Source organism: Heptranchias perlo, chromosome 3 (assembly GCF_035084215.1).
Source record: "Heptranchias perlo isolate sHepPer1 chromosome 3, sHepPer1.hap1, whole genome shotgun sequence".
Lineage (NCBI taxonomy): Eukaryota > Metazoa > Chordata > Chondrichthyes > Hexanchiformes > Hexanchidae > Heptranchias > Heptranchias perlo.
The window spans coordinates 80,263,912-80,283,343 of NC_090327.1; the positions used below are offsets into that span (position 1 = coordinate 80,263,912).

The 19,432-nt window shown below is 41.0% G+C and overlaps 1 protein-coding gene across 3 annotated transcripts in view; it reads right to left on the reverse strand.

Annotated features, from left to right (window-relative positions):
* Positions 1–19,432, reverse strand: part of jph1b (junctophilin 1b) — a 119,917-nt gene that overhangs the window by 50,680 nt on the left and 49,805 nt on the right. For all 3 annotated transcript variants that reach the window (XM_067980478.1, XM_067980477.1, XM_067980482.1), the window contains exon 3: positions 5,866–5,984. In XM_067980478.1, coding sequence (XP_067836579.1) covers positions 5,866–5,984 — 119 coding nt within the window. The remainder of the gene's footprint in view (positions 1–5,865; positions 5,985–19,432) is intronic.

Sequence of the window (19,432 nt, forward strand, 5' to 3'; positions counted from 1 at the left end):
TCTCAGTTTTGAAAGAGCAGCCCCTTATTCTAAGATTATGCCCCCTAGTTCTAGTTTCACCCATCCTTGGGAACATCCTTACCGCATCCACCCGATCAAGCCCCGTCACAATCTTGTATGTTTCAATAAGATCGCCTCTCATTCTTCTGAACTCCAATGAGTAGAGTCCCAATCTACTCAACCTCTCCTCATATGTCCGCCCCCTCATCCCCGGGATTAACTGAGTGAACCTTCTTTGTACTGCCTCGAGAGCAAGTATGTCTTTTCTTTAGTATGGAGACCAAAACTGTATGCAGTATTCCAGGTGCGGTCTCACCAATACCTTATATAACTGCAGCAATACCTCCTTGTTTTTATATTCTATCCCCCTAGCAATAAAAGCCAACATTCCGTTGGCCTTCTTGATCACCTGCTGCACCTGCATACTAACTTTTTGATTTTCTTGCACTAGGACCCCCAGGTCCCTTTGTACTGCAGTACTTTCCAGCGCGGTAACATTTGCTACCTTCCAATCCACTGGGACCATTCTAGAAACGAGTTACACGAGAGTGACTGGAATGGCCAGCCTTGTTTCTAGCTACACATGCACGAAAAAAACCCCCAGAATAAATGCTACTACAAAAAAAATTAGCATCCTTTTGCTGCTCAGACTTATATTAGATGCCGCTTGGTGCAATGGAAGTACAACATATTGGTGCCCCAGGAAAATGGGCTTGAAATTCTGATTTTTGTTTTGTTGCAAAGGTGGTTCTGTTGTGGGGGACATTAGGGGAATTTGGATTGGAAGTCAGCTATGTCAGAATTACACCTGTTCTAAAATACATATTAAATTCCATTGTAAATGGCTGCTGGCAATAGATTGACCAGCTGACTTGACCACTGCTTGTCCACCCGTTCTGATTTTCAGGTAGAGGCAACTTTGATTTTGGTGACCAGATCTCCCACTGAAAACAAGTGGTGGCCTCATTCATATATGCAAATCGGGGTCAAATGGCACAATTAAGACCCCACCTCTGATTTAGGAGGAACTGTACCTCACTGTTAATGTTCATAAGCAGTGTCATCTATGCTAATTCTATAATTTTATTATTTTATGAGGCAATTTTGAAAGACTTTGTTTCTGGTATGAAGTCCTACTAAATTGGAATACAGGTTGCAGAAACAGTCTTACAGTGTTCCAGCCCTGTCTCTGAACTGAATTCCCCTCCAGTGAGGCTCCACACCAGGAGCAGAGCCTCACAGAATTACCCCTTACACACTTTTTCAATATTCTTTGAAGCAATGGTGCATGTTGTTGTGTAGATTAAAGACTGCATTATAAAATCATAATTACACTAATATGGGAGAGACAAGAATCTACAAATAGAAGTAAATCCCATTTCAAACATGAAGAGAGGGACTAGGTCTGTGCAGCACTTACTTTGAACATTCTACCTAGCTGTAACAGTAAATAAGAAAAGAAAAAGCATTAGTTAAATACACTGATCAGATGTTTACTTATTGAGTGTGATAATTAACTGTATTATATCTCAGAATCTAAGGAGGCTTTGGCTGAACTGGTGGATAACATATTAAAGAACTTGAAGCATAGAAAGGTACTGTTTGCCCTTTAATTGCCCGTAAAAAATCTTACATTTACTTTGATCATACTTTGCGCCTCATTTCTATGTTACTTCTGTGAATCCTTCTTTCACGACATCTCACTTCCAGTCTACAGATTCATAGGGGGCAATTTTAATCTAACTTGCCTGTCAGGAAACTTACAAGATCAGGTGCAATGCTGGTTTTACAACCTGCCCGATTTTACTCTCCATCGAAGTCAATGGAGAGTAATATTTGGCAGCGTGTAAAGCCAACGTTGCACCTGATCCCATCGGTTTCCTGCTCGGTGAGTTAGATTAAAATTACCATTATTTTTGCAATTTTTCCCCATCCCTAAACATTTACGTTCCTATTGAAACTATAATTTTATGTCATTTATAGAGCTGCATGTGAATTTTGTGCTGATCAAGGTGCGGGATGTCAGCGTGTAAGACTTTCAATTTCAGGCGCACATTTGCTCAGGCCTTCTTGTCTTATCAAATACATCCTGGTCAGGTAGATAGTAAAGTTGAATGCAGACTAAAACTCCCCCTCTACTCTGCCCCAACAATGGGCGACAGTCACAAAGCTCAGAAGAACACTCCCTACTGCATCAGTGTGACATTTTTCCATTTCCCATAATGGCCCAGAATCTGAATGCTAAATTAGAGGTCGTTTTGTGCAATGGGCTTATGCCCAACAGGAAATGGATTGAAACTGCCCAAACTCATTTTAGATAAGGATCCTTACAAAAGGAGAAAGAAACTGGGCTGGATTTCAACCCAGGCCCCAGATTTGAAAAGCCAGTGTCTAACCCACTGAAGCATAAGGTCCCCTAATGGTAATTGCTGCCTATTTTGTACTTTGTGAAGCTTTTTTCTGAATGGATAAATATGCTACATGCTGTGATATTGAGCACTGGAGACCAGGGAAGTCTCAGGTTCAATTCCGAATCTGTACTGAGTTAGTCAATCTTGGTGAGGCGATGGTGGAGTACTAAAATTAGTTCCAGGCTAAGAAGGGGGGTGGGGGGCTGGGAAAGCCATTGCTTCAGTTCCCGATCACTATCAAGTGACCACTGCTAACAAATGAGCAAGGACTTGGTTTCAATGCCCTTGCAGTTGAGCAGCTTGCTGAAACTCGAGTTGATTTTAACCCCCCCAAGTGTGAATGGTGCATGGGAGGGGCTAAAGTCATCTGAGTGTACTTACCGGCCTGAGGTCGCAGTGTTCCTGCCCGGCACCATTTTATCTTCAACGTTGAAGTAGCCAAGGCTCCCGCTGCAGGCAGGGGCCTAATTTAAATCTTAAAGTCGTGGCCCGATTATGTCAACGTTGTCACAACAGCATTTTAACTTCCGCATTCGGAAGACCCGCACGGGGTCAACTCCAACTTCTCAACCATGGGGAAGTCCACGGAGTGGCCAGAAGAGACCAAGGTACGTTTAAAAAAAATAATTTTCATATGGAATCCTTGCGGGCCAGGAGGAGCAGGAGTGCTTCTCCGGGCCCTGCAAAAATGTGTTGGGCCTTCATCCCCCACCCTCCCCCCCCCCCCCCCCCCCCCCACTCCCAACTGAGATCCTTCCCAATCCCCCTCCTTCCTCACTTACCTTGCCGGGGACCATTTTCGTGGACCTCCGGCGGCAGCCTGACCCTCCATGCTTTCCACTCTTGCCCGTTGCTGTCATTCCCAACGTCTTCAAGCGGGTGTCAGTTTTGGGGAATTCAATTGTTAAAATCTTCCGGGCCTCACATTTCGGGTAGCCAGATGGATCATTACCCGCTTTGGCACCTGTACCCCTGATTCCTGTCCCCAAGTTAAAATTGATCCCTCAGTATCTAGGTTCACACATGAAGAATGGTCACTTGGGTGAGATACTGGAGGCATTTCAGGTGCCTGTGGAACATACCCCCGCATTAGTCAACACCTTCAGGAGAGGAGACACAATAGAAATAAATTGGGGGAAAAAGTTCTTTGAACGGACTACCATAAATTTTCACACATAATAGTGCACTCTTCCTCTGTCTCTTTAAAAATGTTTGCATGTAATATGTACTATCAGACACCTGGGTTTGGGCCCACTTTCCAATGTAAAATGGTGCATGCTCTACATGAAAATAATCAAGTTACTATAAAAATACAAAAGTTTTTACAGCTAATTTCATATAGTGGATCGCAGCAGCCATAGGGTGAAGAATCCTCAAGTGTGAAGTTCGGAAGCTTTGCTTTTTCTCCTTGAACTTCTGCCAGAAATTCTAAGGCTAATAACTGCCCCTCCTTGTATACACATTATCAGCATATGTGTCATCTTCAGAGGACTGCATGTGTAATAGCTTAATGGCGTTCAAGAATGTACAAAAGGTCTCCAGCAAATCTAAGTCAATATATGCAATACTAAGGAAAGGAAGGAATATAAAACCTGAGCCAGCTTTAGGTAGAAAATTCAGCAAGAAAAGCTGGTGAGAGAAGATCCAAAAACCAGAAGCTCATCAGTTTAGGAGCAAGAAGAAAACTATGAACAGAAGAGGGGACACTTATAATAGGTCAGTGAAGTACATAGAAAATGATGTTTTTTGATTATATAATGCATGCCTAGAAATGAGTTGAAAGTTTGTTATCTAATCAAAGGGTTCAGAGGATTTCATAAACCATAATAGCAATACTACATTTATAACCATTATCTGAAAACTAGAATTAGGTTAGACTTGACACTCACTTGGTGTTTCTTGTATACCATGTATAGTTTAGTTTGCTGGTTTATTCTTTTTTGGCTGCTAGTGTACTCTTGTGTCTGATGCATAATGCTGTCATAAAAGGACATGGTGCCTTGTGACAATGTGAAAGCATACTGACAGTTTGTAACATATAGTGGATACAGAGTTTACCATAATTACTTACATATTTCCTGCTAATTACTGGATTTCTGTGAGATCGTCATGTGGATGTTTGCACACCTGAGACAGGGTTCACATGGGCAATTACACATTACCAAAAGCAACTGACCAGAAAAGAAAACATTTTCCCCAACATAAAACTGACACTGTATGTGGGGCTTTAAATGCTGTTACCTAATTTAAATGTTTAGTTATAAACTGCTGTCATGATTCATCACATGTGAACTCAGACTACTGCCTTGTAATTTCTGCTATTAATGTAACAATTACCCAGATTTACCTCAGTCAGTTATGATTGTAATGCTGCAGACATGAGAGGATTTGAAAATTGAATTTAGTGAAGTATTTGAGATTTACTAAAAAATGACATAATTAGACTTATGACCTTTATTTAAGAAATTCCACCCAAGATATAGCAATAAATCTGTTCATCATATCATTGCAAGTTTGATTCACGTGAACTGCTTTCACGTCAAAGGAAAGATCTCTTAAGTTCTAAGTACCAAATTTCTATTTTTGAGAAAGCATAAATTTAAAAAAAAAATTTGGCAGATGGAGTGTAGTGTGGGAAAATGTGAACTTGTTCACTATGGCAGGAGGAATAGAAAAGCAGTATATTATTTAAATGGAGGGAGATTGGAGAACTCTGAGTTACAGAGGGATCTGGGTGTCCTAGTACATGAATCACAAAAAGTTATTATGCAGGTACAGCAAGTGATTAGGAAGGCAAATGGAATATTGTCATTTATTGCAAGGGGAATGGAATATAAAAGTAGAGCATCGGTGAGACCGCATCTAGAATACTGTGTGCAGTTTTGGTCTCCTTATTTAAGAAATTGCTTTAGAGGCGATTCAGAGAACGTTCACTCGACTGATTCCTGGGATGAAGGGGTTATCTTATGAGGAAAGGTTGGACAAGTTGGGCCTGTATACATTGGAGTTTAGAAGAATGAGAGGTGACCTTATTGAAACATACAAGATCCTGAGGGAACTTGAAGGGGTAGATGCTGAGAGGATGTTTCCCCTGGTGGGAGAGACTAGAACTGGGGGCCACAGTTTAAAAATAAGGGGTCTCCCGTTTAAGACGGAGATGAGGGAAATTTTTTCTCAGAGGGTAGTGAGTCTGTGGAACTCCTTTCCCCAGAGAGCGGTGGAGGCAGGGTCATTGAATATTTTTAAGGCTGAGTTAGATAGATTCCTGATTAACAAGGGAGTCAAAATTTATAGTAGGTAGACGGGAAGTGGGGTTGAGGTCACAATCATATCAGCCATAATCTTATCAAATGGCAGAGCAGGCTCGAGGGGCCGAATGGCCTACTCCTGCTCTTAATTCGTATGTTCATATTTGCTTCATTGTTTTTCTGGGTGTTTAGACGTGGAGGTTTACCTGGCTGGCAGAAAGTTGGTGAAAGCTCCCTGGCAACTCCCCTTGCAATGTCCGATTCCTGGCGTGCGGCTTGTGCGGCCCCATCTGCTGCTTCAGCTTTGGCCCTCGCGTGCGCAGTTCTATATTAAAAAACAAAAGTAAACTTCAGCAATGTACTGCCAGCATTATTTTATTTTACTGTACTTGGGCTTGACAAATCGCATAATGTAGAATCATATAATTCAGTAGGATTTGCCCTGCCTCTTTATTTCCAAGCACATCATAAACAAAAAAATGACCATGAATAACAGCATAGCAATGGTACAATTTGCCACACGCACAGCAAAGGAGGGAAAAATATTCCTCATTGGATAACTTCTGTTTTTACTGTTCAAAGAGAGAATTATTTACATCCGTATGAATTTCAAAAATTAAGGTAAAATCTACTTTACATTCCTATCAAGTGCATAAACTATTAAAATGTATTTTTCCTCAAATATTACATAACTAAAATATATCCATTTAATCCTCAAATAAAGATGGATGTCACTTTAGTAAATATTGTTTTTACAGACCAGTAGCGTCATTATATGATCATTGCAGAAAATATGACAGCAATAGTGTGACATTACCATCTAGAAGGTCAAGAGCAGCAGGCACACGGGAACACCACCACCTGCACGCTCCCCTCCAAGTCACACACCATCCTGACTTGGCAATATATCGCCGTTCCTTCATCGTCGCTGGGTCAAAATCCTGGAACTCCCTTCCTAACAGCACTGTGGGAGAACCTTCACCACACGGACTGCAGCGGTTCAAGGCGGCGGCTCACCACCATCTTCTCAAGGGCAATTAGGGATGGGCAATAAATGCTGGCCTTGCCAGCGATGCCCACATCCCACAGAATGAATAAAAAAAACATTGTAGAATTTAATCCAATCATTTTTCCTGGAATTGTAATCTTTTCTTCAACTTAAAGGGACTTTGGTTATACTATAATGAGCTTTGTAAAATCCTGATTTTTTTTAGTAAAAATCATGATAAAAATCAGCAAGTACAATTAACATGTGCTATCAAGGTATCCTGTACAAAAGTGTAATGAAAAACCATCTTAATTTAAACTAAAGCTATTTTGACATCTACCTTTGGTACTGTGTCTTTAATATTCACTTGATTTCTGATGGATTTAATCAGCTTCAGCAGTTTTCTTTCAAAAACTCATTGCCACTGGCTATTTTCTGTACAGAAACCTTTGTACAGAAGCGAGCGCTTGGACCTTGCTTACCCTGCTGCGTTTATTAAAATGTCTGAAATGTCAGATTAACAGAAAAAATATCAACTCCTTTTGGCTCTAAAATTACGGCATGGATCGACAAATCCATGAGGGTGCTTTCAGGGTTTCGAGAGAGCATTACTTAGTTGCCCAACGAGTCGTAGACCCACCTGCATGAGGGTTGTAAAAGCCGGTGTACTTCACCGTAGTAATTCCACACTACATTGCCTAGCTAATGGTAGAGTGTTAGGCATGTATGGTATTTATACCAAATTCCTAAAATCTATTGTAGGTGTGAAGAGAATGGTGAACAGTTCAAGAAACCCACCGACTTGCCTCAGAACTGCCCTTCTGAGTCCGAGTGAATGCCGGCTTCAGCATGCACACTAGCCTCCACGGACGTGTGGAGAAGGGTGCATGGATCTTTCTCAATTTTCTTCAAGGACAACAAAGTCCCAGTGTAGATTAAGCTTGTGGTATATGTATCCAAATAGTTCTCCTTCATGGTACATATCTTAAGCGTGCAGCATAACTGATTCCTCTACACGTGTGATATGCAGGACGAAACTGTGATTATAAATTGTGGCAAAAGGGGGAAATGGTTGCAGGAAAGGAGAAATCTGGCCAATACTGAACTGTCGTTGAGTATGCTGGAGGGTGAGTCAGCCTCACAATGGTCAGGCCTCTTTGCCAAAGCCCCTCACAAGAGGACCTACAATGAGCAGTTGGTGATGAGTAAGCTGGAACGTGGCATCAGATTTGTATACCCAGAACATCAATAAGAACATAAGAAATAGGAGCAGGAGTAGGCCAATCGGCCCCTCGAGCCTGCTCCGCCATTCAATAAGATCATGGCTGATCTGATCCTAACCTCAAATCTAAATTCATGTCCAATTTCCTGCCCGCTCCCCGTAACCCCTAATTCCCTTTACTTCTAGGAAACTGTCTATTTCTGTTTTAAATTTATTTAATGATGTAGCTTCCACAGCTTCCTGGGGCAGCAAATTCCACAGACCTACTACCCTCTGAGTGAAGAAGTTTCTCCTCATCTCAGTTTTGAAAGAGCAGCCCCTTATTCTAAGATTATGCCCCCTCGTTCTAGTTTCACCCATCCTTGGAACATCCTTACCGCATCCACCCGATCAAGCCCCTTCACAATCTTATATGTTTCAATAAAATCGCCTCTCATTCTTCTGAACTCCAATGAGTAGAGTCCCAATCTACTCAACCTCTCCTCATATGTCCACCCCCTCATCCCCGGGATGAACCGAGTGAACCTTCTTTGTACTGCCTCGAGAGCAAGTATGTCTTTTCTTAAGTATGGACACCAAAACTGTATGCAGTATTCCAGGTGCGGTCTCACCAATACCTTATATAACTGCAGCAATACCTCCCTGTTTTTATATTCTATCCCCCTAGCAATAAAAGCCAACATTCAGTTGGCCTTCTTGATCACCTGCTGCACCTGCAAACTAACTTTTTGATTTTCTTGCACAAGGACCCCCAGATCCCTTTGCACTGCAGTACTTTCCAGTTTCTCGCCATTAAGATAATAACTTGCTCTCCGATTTTTCCTGCCAAAGTGCATAACCTCACATTTTCCAATATTGTATTGCATCTGCCAAATCTCCACCCACTCACCCAGCCTGTCTATATCCCCTTGTAGGTTTTTTATGTCCTCCTCACTCTCTACTTTCCCTCCCATCTTTGTATCATCTGCAAACTTTGATATGTCACACTCGGTCCCCTCCTCCAAATCGTTAATATAGATTGTAAAGAGTTGGGGACCCAGCACCGACCCCTGTGGAACACCACTGGCTACAGGTTGCCAGTCCGAGAATGTACCATTTATCCCAACTCTCTGCTTCCTGTTAGATAACCAACCCCCCACCCATGCCAGAATATTACCCCCAATCCAGTGATTCTTTATCTTGAGCAATAATCTTTTATGTGGCACCTTGTTGAATGCCTTCTGGAAGTCCAAATACACTACGTCCACTGGTTCCCCTTTATCCACCCTGTACGTTATGTCCTCAAAGAACTCAAGCAAATTTGTCAGACATGACTTCCCCTTCGTAAAGCCATGCTGACTTTGTCCTATTAAATTATGTTTATCCAAATGTTCCGCTACTGTCTCCTTAATAATAGACTCCAAAATTTTACCCACCACAGATGTTAGGCTAACTGGTCTATAATTTCCAGCCTTCTGCCTACTACCCTTTTTAAATAAGGGTGTTACATTAGCAGTTTTCCAATCTGCCGGGACCTTTGCTGAGTCCAGAGAATTTTGGAAAATTATTACCAAGGTTACTGGCACTTTGCAAGGTGTGGGTACGTCCTGCTATGATGCCAGAGCAGACGACCATTGTATAGCTGATGAGGAAACTCAGATTTGGGACAACAGCTGCTGGAAGGCGTTATCTGGAAGCTGGGCTTTGGTGCCTTCCACAATTGGATTGCAGAGTGAAATGCAACTGCAGCTAAAGCTCCTCACCATCAACTGATGAAGGACCATTCAGTGGGGTATGGTTTGTGTCTATGCTGTGCTCAAGAAAATGGTAACAATACTTACAAATCTTATGACAAGTTGTGCTGCTCACCATGCCACGCGTTAAGGATCTCCTGGTATCAGCTGTCCACCGAGTGAGAGCTCAAACCTGCACTCATACCACATGGCATCATCCACATCCTGTGTGGAATCCCACCACTAGATAAAATGGTACTCCATTGACTGCACACAACAAAGTCGCACAAACAACAATGAGATAAATGAGTAGATAATCTGTTTCAGTGGTGTTGGTTGAGTGAAGTGTTGGCTGGGACATTGGAAGAACCCCCCTACTCTTCTTCAAACATTGCCATGGGATCGCTTATGTCCGTCTGAAAAATCAGACGTGGCTTCGGTTTAACATCTCATCTGAAATATGACGCCTCCGACCGTGCAGCAATCCCTTAGTACATCACTGAAGCGTCAGGCTAGATTATATGCTTGAGTCTCTAAAGTGTGGCTTGAACCTATGACCTTCTGAGGCAGAGGCACGAGAACTGCCACTGAACCAAGGCTGATATCTTTGGGTTTCCTCCTTCTGGGACACCATACCAGCTCCAACACTACCACCTTTGAGCAGCAGTGTTTCCAGGGGATGGAAACTTGGTGCAAACATAGGGAAACCCCAGGGAGAAGGCAGCTAAACTCCTGCCTTTGTTTACATGCAGCCTCAGTTGGGACGATCAGAAGAAAATTGTGATGGCTATTTTTTTGCGGCAGGGTTTTAGTGGAAGGGCTTCCCTGCCCCATTGTCCTTTACTGAACTCTTCTGTACCACTCAAAGTCAGGCAGATTTTGGCAGAAAAATCTAGGCCATATAACTTTCAACATCATTTTAATATGGTTTCCATTACTTCCCAGAATTTAGCAAGATGAAGAAAGTGCTTAGGTTTGTGACTTAGATGTAATATAGCTATAGTTAGGCCATGTAATCTGATCAATTACATATCACACTACAGCACTGAAATACTTTGAGAAAACAGCTACAGGGAATTATTAAATATTCTTTGATGATGTTTCTGAGAGATGTTCGTGAATTTTAGGGATTTGTTTGTTAATTTACATGGTCTATACAAAAATATAGCCATTCTTTGAAGCAGCTGGTTCTTGTGTGTGCCAAGTATACAAATTGTAAGTTCTATAACTAAGAGGTGAAAAGTTGGACTATGGTAGTAATCAGTTTGGTTGATTATAATCAAAGTACCGTAAAGCAAAATCATATACGTTCACATTACACCATATTAAGTAATAACAATGTGTCTAATCTGCATAGCATTTAAAATATTACAAGGTGATGAATAACTCAGTATCAGTATTTTTTGAGGTTATTTGAGTATCTGACACCTGTAAGAATTCGTCACCATGATTAAGAGTCTCCACAACCAAGTTACTTAGAAATCCACACAGACAGAGTTTCGTTCAGAGAGCACGAGTCAGCAAGATCTAAAGCTTATGGACTTTCAAGTGCGTGCAGGGATATTGCTGGAGTTTAACTAATAAGCTGTGCAGTTCACTAGCGTAGGGCAATGGTAAACATCCTACCACTTGCCAGTACCACCCTACCCAGTAGGGCATTGGCTTGGAGGGCTATATGATGGTATGATGGTGGATAAGCAGTGGCAAACATTTAAAAAGATATTTTATGACTCGCAACAAAAATATATCCCTGTGAGGAGGAAAGACTCAGCAAAAAGGGTGAACCAACCATGGCTAACTAAGGAAGTCAAGGATGGTACCAGGTTAAAAGAAAAAGCGTATAACGTGGCAAAGGTTACTGGTAAGCCCGAAGATTGGGAAAACTTTAAAAACCAGCAAAGGATGACTAAAAGATTAGTAAGGAGGGAGAAAATAAATTATGAGAGTAAACTAGCAAGAAATATAAAAACTGACAGTAAAAGCTTCTACAAGTAAATAAAAAGGAAGAGGGTAGCTAAAGTAAACACTGGTCCCTTAGAGAATGAGACTGGGGAAATAATAATGGAAAACAAGGAAATGGCAGAGGAATTGAACAGATATTTTGTATCTGTCTTCACAGTAGAAGACACTAATAACATACCAATAATAGTAGAAAATCAAGGGACAAAGGGGAGGGAGGAACTAAAAACAATCACTATCACTAGAGAAAAAGTACTAGGTAAACAAATGGGTCTAAAGGCTGACAAGTCCCCTGGACCTGATGGCTTGCATCCGAGGGTCTTAAAGGAAGTGGCTACAGAGATAGTGGATGCATTGGTTGTAATCTTCCAGAATTCACTAGATTCTGGAAAGGTCCCAGCGGATTGGAAAACCGCAAACGTAACACCCCTATTCAAGAAGGGAGTGAGACAGAAAGCAGGTAACTATAGACCAGTTAGCCTAACATCTGTCATTGGGAAAATGCTAGAATCCATTATTAAGGAAGTAGTAGCAGGACATTTGGAGACTCATAATACAATCAAGGAGAGTCAACATGGTTTTATGAAGGGGAAATCATGTCTGACAAATTTATTAGAGTTCTCTGAGGAAGTAACGGGCAGGGTGGATAAAGGGGAACCAATGGATGCAATATATTTGGATTTCCAAAAGGCATTCGATAAGGTGCCACATAAAAGATTACTGCACAGGATAAGAGCTCATGATGTTGGGGGTAACATACTGGCATGGATAGAGGATTGGCTAACAGAAAACAAAGAGTCGGGATAAAAGGGTCAAGTTCAAAATGGCAATCTGTAACTAGTGGGGTGCCGCAGGGATCAGTGCTGGGGCCTCAACTATTTACAATATATATCAATGACTTGGATGAGGGAACAGAGTGTCTTGTGGCCAAATTTGCTGATGATACAAAGATAGGTGGAAAAGCAAGTTGCGATGAGGACACAAAGTGTCTGCAAAGGATATTGACAGGTTAAGTGAATGGGCAAAAATTTGGCAGATGGAATATAATGTGGGAAAATGTGAAGTCATCCACTTTGGGAGGAAAAATAAAAAAGCAAAATATTATTTGAATGGAGAAATACTACAAAATGCTGCGGTACAGAGGGATCTGGGTGTCCTCGTACGTGAAACACAAAAAGTCAACATACAGGTGCAGTAGGTAATCCGGAAGGCAAACGGAATATTGGCCTTTATTTCTAGGGGGATGGAGTATAAAAGCAGGGAAGTCATGCTACAACTGTACAGGGTGCTGGTGGGACCACACCTGGAGTACTGCGTACAGTTCTGGTGTCCTTATTTAAGGAAGGACATACTTGCATTGGAGGCAGTTCAGAGAAGGTTCACTAGGTTGATTCCGGGTATGGAAGGGTTGTCTTATGAGGAAAGATTGAACAGGTTGGGTCTATACTCATTGGAGTTTAGAAGAATGAGAGGAGATCTTATTGAAACATACAAGATTCCGAGGGGACTCGATAGGGTAGATGCTGAGGATGTTATCCCTCATGGGGGAATCTAAAACTAGAGGGCATAGTCTCAGAATAAGAGGTCGCCTGTTTAAGACAAAACTGAGGAGGAATTTCTTCTCTCAGAGGATCGTGAATCTTTGGAATTCTTTACCCCAAAAAGCTGTGGAGGCTGAGTCATTGAATACATTCAAGGCTGAGTTAGACAAATTTTTGATCAGCAAGGGAGTCAAAGGATATGGGGAAAAGGCGGGAAAGTGGAGTTGAGATAAAAATCAGATCAGCCATGATCTCATTGAATGGCGGAGCAGGCTCGAGGGGCCGAATGGTCTACTCCTCCTCCTCCTATCTCTTATAGTCTTATGGTCTATATGGAAAGAACCGTCCAAAGGCAGGTCAACCCCAGGTTCTTTAAGTAACCTTATAATATGCTTCTATTAGTCACATGATTGATAAATGTTACAAGCATCATGACACACGTAAAGATGCCAACCTTTTCATGGCAAGAAGACTTTGGTACCAAGTTCAGCAAGCAAATTCAAATTTAAACCGAATAGGTGGGAGGAGGCAAAAAGACACGAATAAGATCTCCTCTCCAGGACAAAGCAGCCTGCTTGATTGGCACCCCATCCACCACCCTAAACATTCACTCCCTTCACCACCGGCGCACTGTGGCTGCATTGTGTACCATCCACAGGATGCACTGCAGCAACTCGCCAAGGCTTCTTCGACAGCACCTCCCAAACCCACGACCTCTACCACCTAGAAGGACAAGAGCAGCAGGCACATGGGAACAACACCACCTGCACGTTCCCTTCCAAGTCACACACCATCCCGACTTGGAAATATCGCCGTTCCTTCATCGTCGCTGGGTCAAAATCCTGGAACTCCCTTCCTAACAGCACAGTGGGAGAACCTTCACCACACGGACTGCAGCGGTTCAAGAAGGCGGCTCACCACCACCTTCTCAAGGGCAATTAGGGATGGGCAATAAATGCTGGCCTTGCCAGCGACGGCCACATCCCATGAACGAATAAAAAAAACCCATCTAACCACCAGTATGCTTATGAGAAGTAATTTTACAAATATTCTCATTTCATTTACTTTCAAACAGTGAAAGCTTTACAGAATTCCTGGATAAAACACTTAAATTACCCGTCTCTGCAAAGGCTGCTAAGCATGAGCTACATTTATCCTATTATTTCTCTTCCAAGGATTTTCACTGAAATAGTAAAATCAAGAAATGGGTACAACTCGGGGAAAAATTGAAAGGCATCTCGAAATGTTCCCTTCTCTAGCCAAATATTCAGTTATTTCACACCTACGAAACGACGGGAAAAAGACCAGCAATATCAACTCCCATTGTGTGATTTTGCTGTCAGTATCCTTGAATGTATTTGGATCTTGCTATAGAAACAGAAGTATTTTGGCTCCAGGATTCAGCATATAACCATCGAGGCATTATATGGAGGGAAATCAAATGTGCAAAGGAGTTACCATAAAAGACAATACACTAATACTCTCAAGTGTAATATTTGCAATGTTATCATACAATGCATGCTATGTGACAACCCTTAACATGGCATAAAATACAATTAAAAGAAACCAGGATCTTGGGTCCAGTAGCTTACATAATGTGTTATAACAGAGTGCGGTGAATGTTGGAAATCTGAACTAAAAGCAGAATATGCTGGAAATACACTGTAAACCCATCAACATCTGACAGAGAAAAGATAGGTTGACATTTCAGGTTGAGATTCTTTATTAGCATGCACACTGAGGTTTAGGCTCCTCCCCTCGAAAGCTCATGCATCAACACTTTTATATAGCAATAGCCTAAAAGTATGTTGGGATAAAGAATAAAGTATGTAGAAGTAACCGAAAATGATACGATTTCATGAAAGATCTAGATTTATTACAAACCGGGTGACCGCTTAAGTGGTTTCTAAGTGCCATCTGGACTCAGGACTGGATTAATGGCTGCAGCCCTTAATTTACAGGTTTCTTTTATATTCTATATAAAAAACATCTGGTAACTAAGTTGTGATGTTTACTATGATAGTAAAGGTGGTATATTATGACTTATGTCGAATTAAGCGATTACCTTCATGTGGAATCTTTGGGCAGGCCAAGGCTCACTGTTACAGCCTCCTCTACAATCTCCACTGCTGTTGCACTACAGCAAAGTGACAAGTTCATGCTGCAGAATACTGCATTCTGGAAATTACGCAGTGCATTGTATAAACGCTTACTGCATGTGTATTAAATTCCTTTGCCCTTTAATTAAGTTACATCAACAACCTGCATTTATATAACATCTTTAACATAGTAAAAAAGGCGCTTCACAGGAGCATTATCAAATAAAATTTGAGACCACGCCACATGAGGAAATATTAGGACAGGTGATCAAAAGCTTGGTCAAAAAGGTAGGTTTTAAGGAGGGTCTTAAAGGAGGAGAGGGAGATAAAGTGGCAGAGAGGTTTAGGGAAGGAATTCCAGAGCTTGGAGCCTAGACGGCTGAAGGCCCAGCCACTTATGGTGGTGTGAAGGGAGTGGGGGACGTGCAAGAGACCAGAGTTGGATGAATGCAGAGTTCTTAGATTGCTGTAGGGTTACTGAAGGTTACAGAGATAGAGAGGGGTAATGTCAGCTGTGGCTCATTTGGTAGCACTCTTGCCTCAGAAGATTGTGGGTTCAAGTCCCACTCCAGACACTTGAGCACATAATCCGGGCTGACATTCCAGTGCAGTACTGAGGGAGTGCTGCACTGTCAGAGGTGCTGTGTTTCAGATGAGATGTTAAACCAAGGTCCCGTCTGCCCTCTCAGGTGGATGTAAAAGATCCCATGGCACTATTCAAAGAAGAGCAGGGGAGTTCACCCTGGTGTCCTGGCCAATATTTATCTCTCAACCAATATCAGTAAAAAAATTATCTGGTGATTATCACATTGTTGTTTGTGGGACCTTGCTGTGGCAAATTGGCTGCTGTGTTTCCTACATCACAACAGTGACTACACTTCAAAAGTACTTCATTGGTTGTAAAGCGCCGTGGGGCGTTCGGAGGTCATGGAGGGCGCTATATAAATGCAAGTCTTTCTTTCTTTATTTGAATGTGAGGAATCAGAATGTTAAACTTGAGGTATTGTATGTCGGCATTTAAACTAATGGGGTTTGTGTCTATATAGCTTGAAAATTTTGATGCTTGATATTGACATATAATATTGCCCTGCATAATTTCCAGGCTTATATCTGCAGTAATACAACCTGTTATGTGAGAAAATTTCAAAGAGCAGGGCCTTTACAAGCCTTGTTGAGGATTGGTGCAGCCAGCAGTTAATGGAATGGGTCACATCTGGGAAAAAAGCCAACAGATGAGATGGTGGAATTGAACAAGTTGATCTCAATGGAAGGGTGACATCAGACAGACGCAGGAGCTGGCAGGGAGGAGAGTACAATGGTAAGGTCTTGTGATGCCGATGGCCAGCTTAATTCTGATAACTGACTGACGGACTGACAACATTTTACATCAAAGAGAAAGCAGCCGATACAACCAGCTATATATTAAACAATTACAGACTCCATTTATAAACAATTTCAATTATTATTACTAAGCTGCTGAAACTCAGGTATACAGGTCATCATTAGCAGAACCACCTGACTAACAGAAGGGATAACTCTTTTTAAACTGGGCCATACTACTACTAATTGCATTTCAATTGGTAGGAAGCTTGGCTGAAACCTACTGATAGATTAAATAGATGAAAGACTTGCATTTATAAAGCGCTTTTCACAACCTCAGGACATTCCAAAGCGCTTTACAGCCAATGAAGTGTTTTTGAAGTGTAGTCACTGTTGCAACGTAGGAAACACAGCAGCCAATTTGCACACAGCAAGGTCCCACAAACAACAATGTGATAATGACCAGATAATTTGCTTTTTGTGATGATGGTTGAGGGATAAATATTGGCCAGGACACTGGGAATAACACCTCTGCTCTTCTTCAAAATAGATGGTGGTACAGAACCTGTACATCTCGGCCTAATGTAATTTTATTTTGTTTCTTGCAGGCTATGAGGTGTGATCATAGGTGGAATACACTGCATATAAGGGAAAACTTTTTTTTTTATAAACTTGCTTTTGTTTTGGGTTAAAAAATGTACTTAAAACATAGGCCAGTAATAATTAATGGTGGTAAATAGTACTGTATAAAGTATCAATACTTTACCAATATTAGAAATGAATTGCTAACTTAATTGTGAATCATCTGTAGAATATTGGCAGGGAATACCTCATAATGGCCATATGTTTTCAATCATATCCAGCTATGATGACACTGGCAACAAAACAGAGTTACGTTGAATTTTTAGTGATATAATTCTAGAGGTCCGCTCTGCAGAGTCTGCAGATAGCCCTAAATGTTCATTTTGCTTTTGCTAATTTTAGAAGCTTGCTAGTTGGAGTTATAAAGAGACATAATCAGCATGCACTAGATGGCATAGCTGCTACTTAAAGTGCCAAAATTCCTGTTCTACCAGTCTGCAGTACCTCCTCACTGAGAGACAGCAAGTTAACACAGCGCATACCATTTTCAACTGATGTATGTACAACCACATTTGGACTTGAAAACAGGACTCCTGTTTCTATTGATGATAAGTAATAGCTTTATCATCAATAGAAATTTAAAACTTGGTAAATGAAAAATTTATTGTCCCTTCTTTACTTCAGTTAGGGTTACAACATATTACTACATATGAATGGATGCCATTTTCCTTTCAAGCAAATCTCTTTATATGGGAATCAGATACTCTGCAGTCATCTATATGATTATTTAATGTATACGGAAAATTTGATTTAAGAGTTGATCATTCCAAGTGATTAGGAATTAATTACTATACATGACCTCTGTTACCAAGATATTATCCATTGTTAAAATTAGATCACTGCTATCACCACTGAAGAGGTAACGGCTAGGAAACGTTGAGTTAGTGATTCAATTGGTTTCCTCTAAAGAAAGGTATACTGATATTTTCAGAGGGGAAAAAAGTGGAATTTTGATGAAATTTTCCTCATGCTAGTTAATTTTGATAGGTAAATTAGATCTGCAATCCTGTTTTAAGAGTTTAAGAATAACGAACCTACATCTACAGGTGCTAGCACCTCTTTCATATGTACACTAAAAATTTGAAGATATAACACATATCAGGACAATATTTTATGACTTTATGACTCGGGATCTCCCATCTACCCAAGGCAGTAGTGATGGTAACTGCTTACACAGCTGCATAATATATAAAAAAATAAATCTGACTGAACATCTGTATTGACATTTTTCTAGGAAAGCCAAACCTAGACACCACTGAAATAAAAGAAAGACTGTCTTGTCCAATGTTTTGTTACATTCAATTCACATTTTTGCCACTAAGATATTTGTGAAATCATTTTGGTTTATACAAGCCCTTCTTCCTTCTTGCCTCGTCTGTGTGCCAATATTGCACTTCTTTTCCACTTGTCACCCGAGAATACTGTAGCCACAGTGATAAGCACAGCGGTTACAATGGTGGTCCCAAATGAACACTTTTTAGTCTGTCCACTATGCAACAATCTGCTCTTGACTTCTGTCTAAGCGACTACTTTTAATCTTTACGTTTTGTGCTCTTTGATGTATAATGAGGCTTGAAAACACTAGAAGCTAATTTTGGCTGAATGGGAATTAGTTGTTCATGCAAATGAAAATTCAACCCAGGAGAGAGAACATTTTCATAATATTTCCATTATTAATCCTCTCATACAATCTCAGTCTACGACTTTTTCTCTTTGGAAATTCGCTCGTGTTCACCTTATCCTTAAGAAAGATGATCCTTCTTAACTTTGTAACTATCACCTTCTGCCCTTACATATGCTCTTCTCTACAGATATAAAAACTTTTCTTACTATCAAATTATCCATCACCTTGAAAATTCTGGCCTAATACATGATTGCCAGTGGTCATTCTAATGGTGAACTTGTTGCAGATATTATGCAGTTCTGAAGCTCTGCGCTTGAACACTTTGGTGAATCACCTGTTGTTTCCTTGGACATCTCTAAAGCTTTTGAAAGGTCTAGCACTCTGCATTTCTAAACAACTTTCCATCATTTGGTCTCTTTCATAGCTGGGTTCATGGCCATCTACTTTCCTCTCAAATTGCTTTATGTTTTTGCTGTCATCCACAGCTCACCCTCTGGCACTTTTCCCATTAACTGAGGGATCTCCATGGCTCTGTCCTCCTTACCACTTAGTTCCTTCTTCATATGACTGTGCCCATTCATAATTAAACCCTATCTTTTCTTTTCCTGATGATTTCACTTTAGATTCATCAACTTCCGTCAGATTGCATGCTCTCAGTAGTCAATC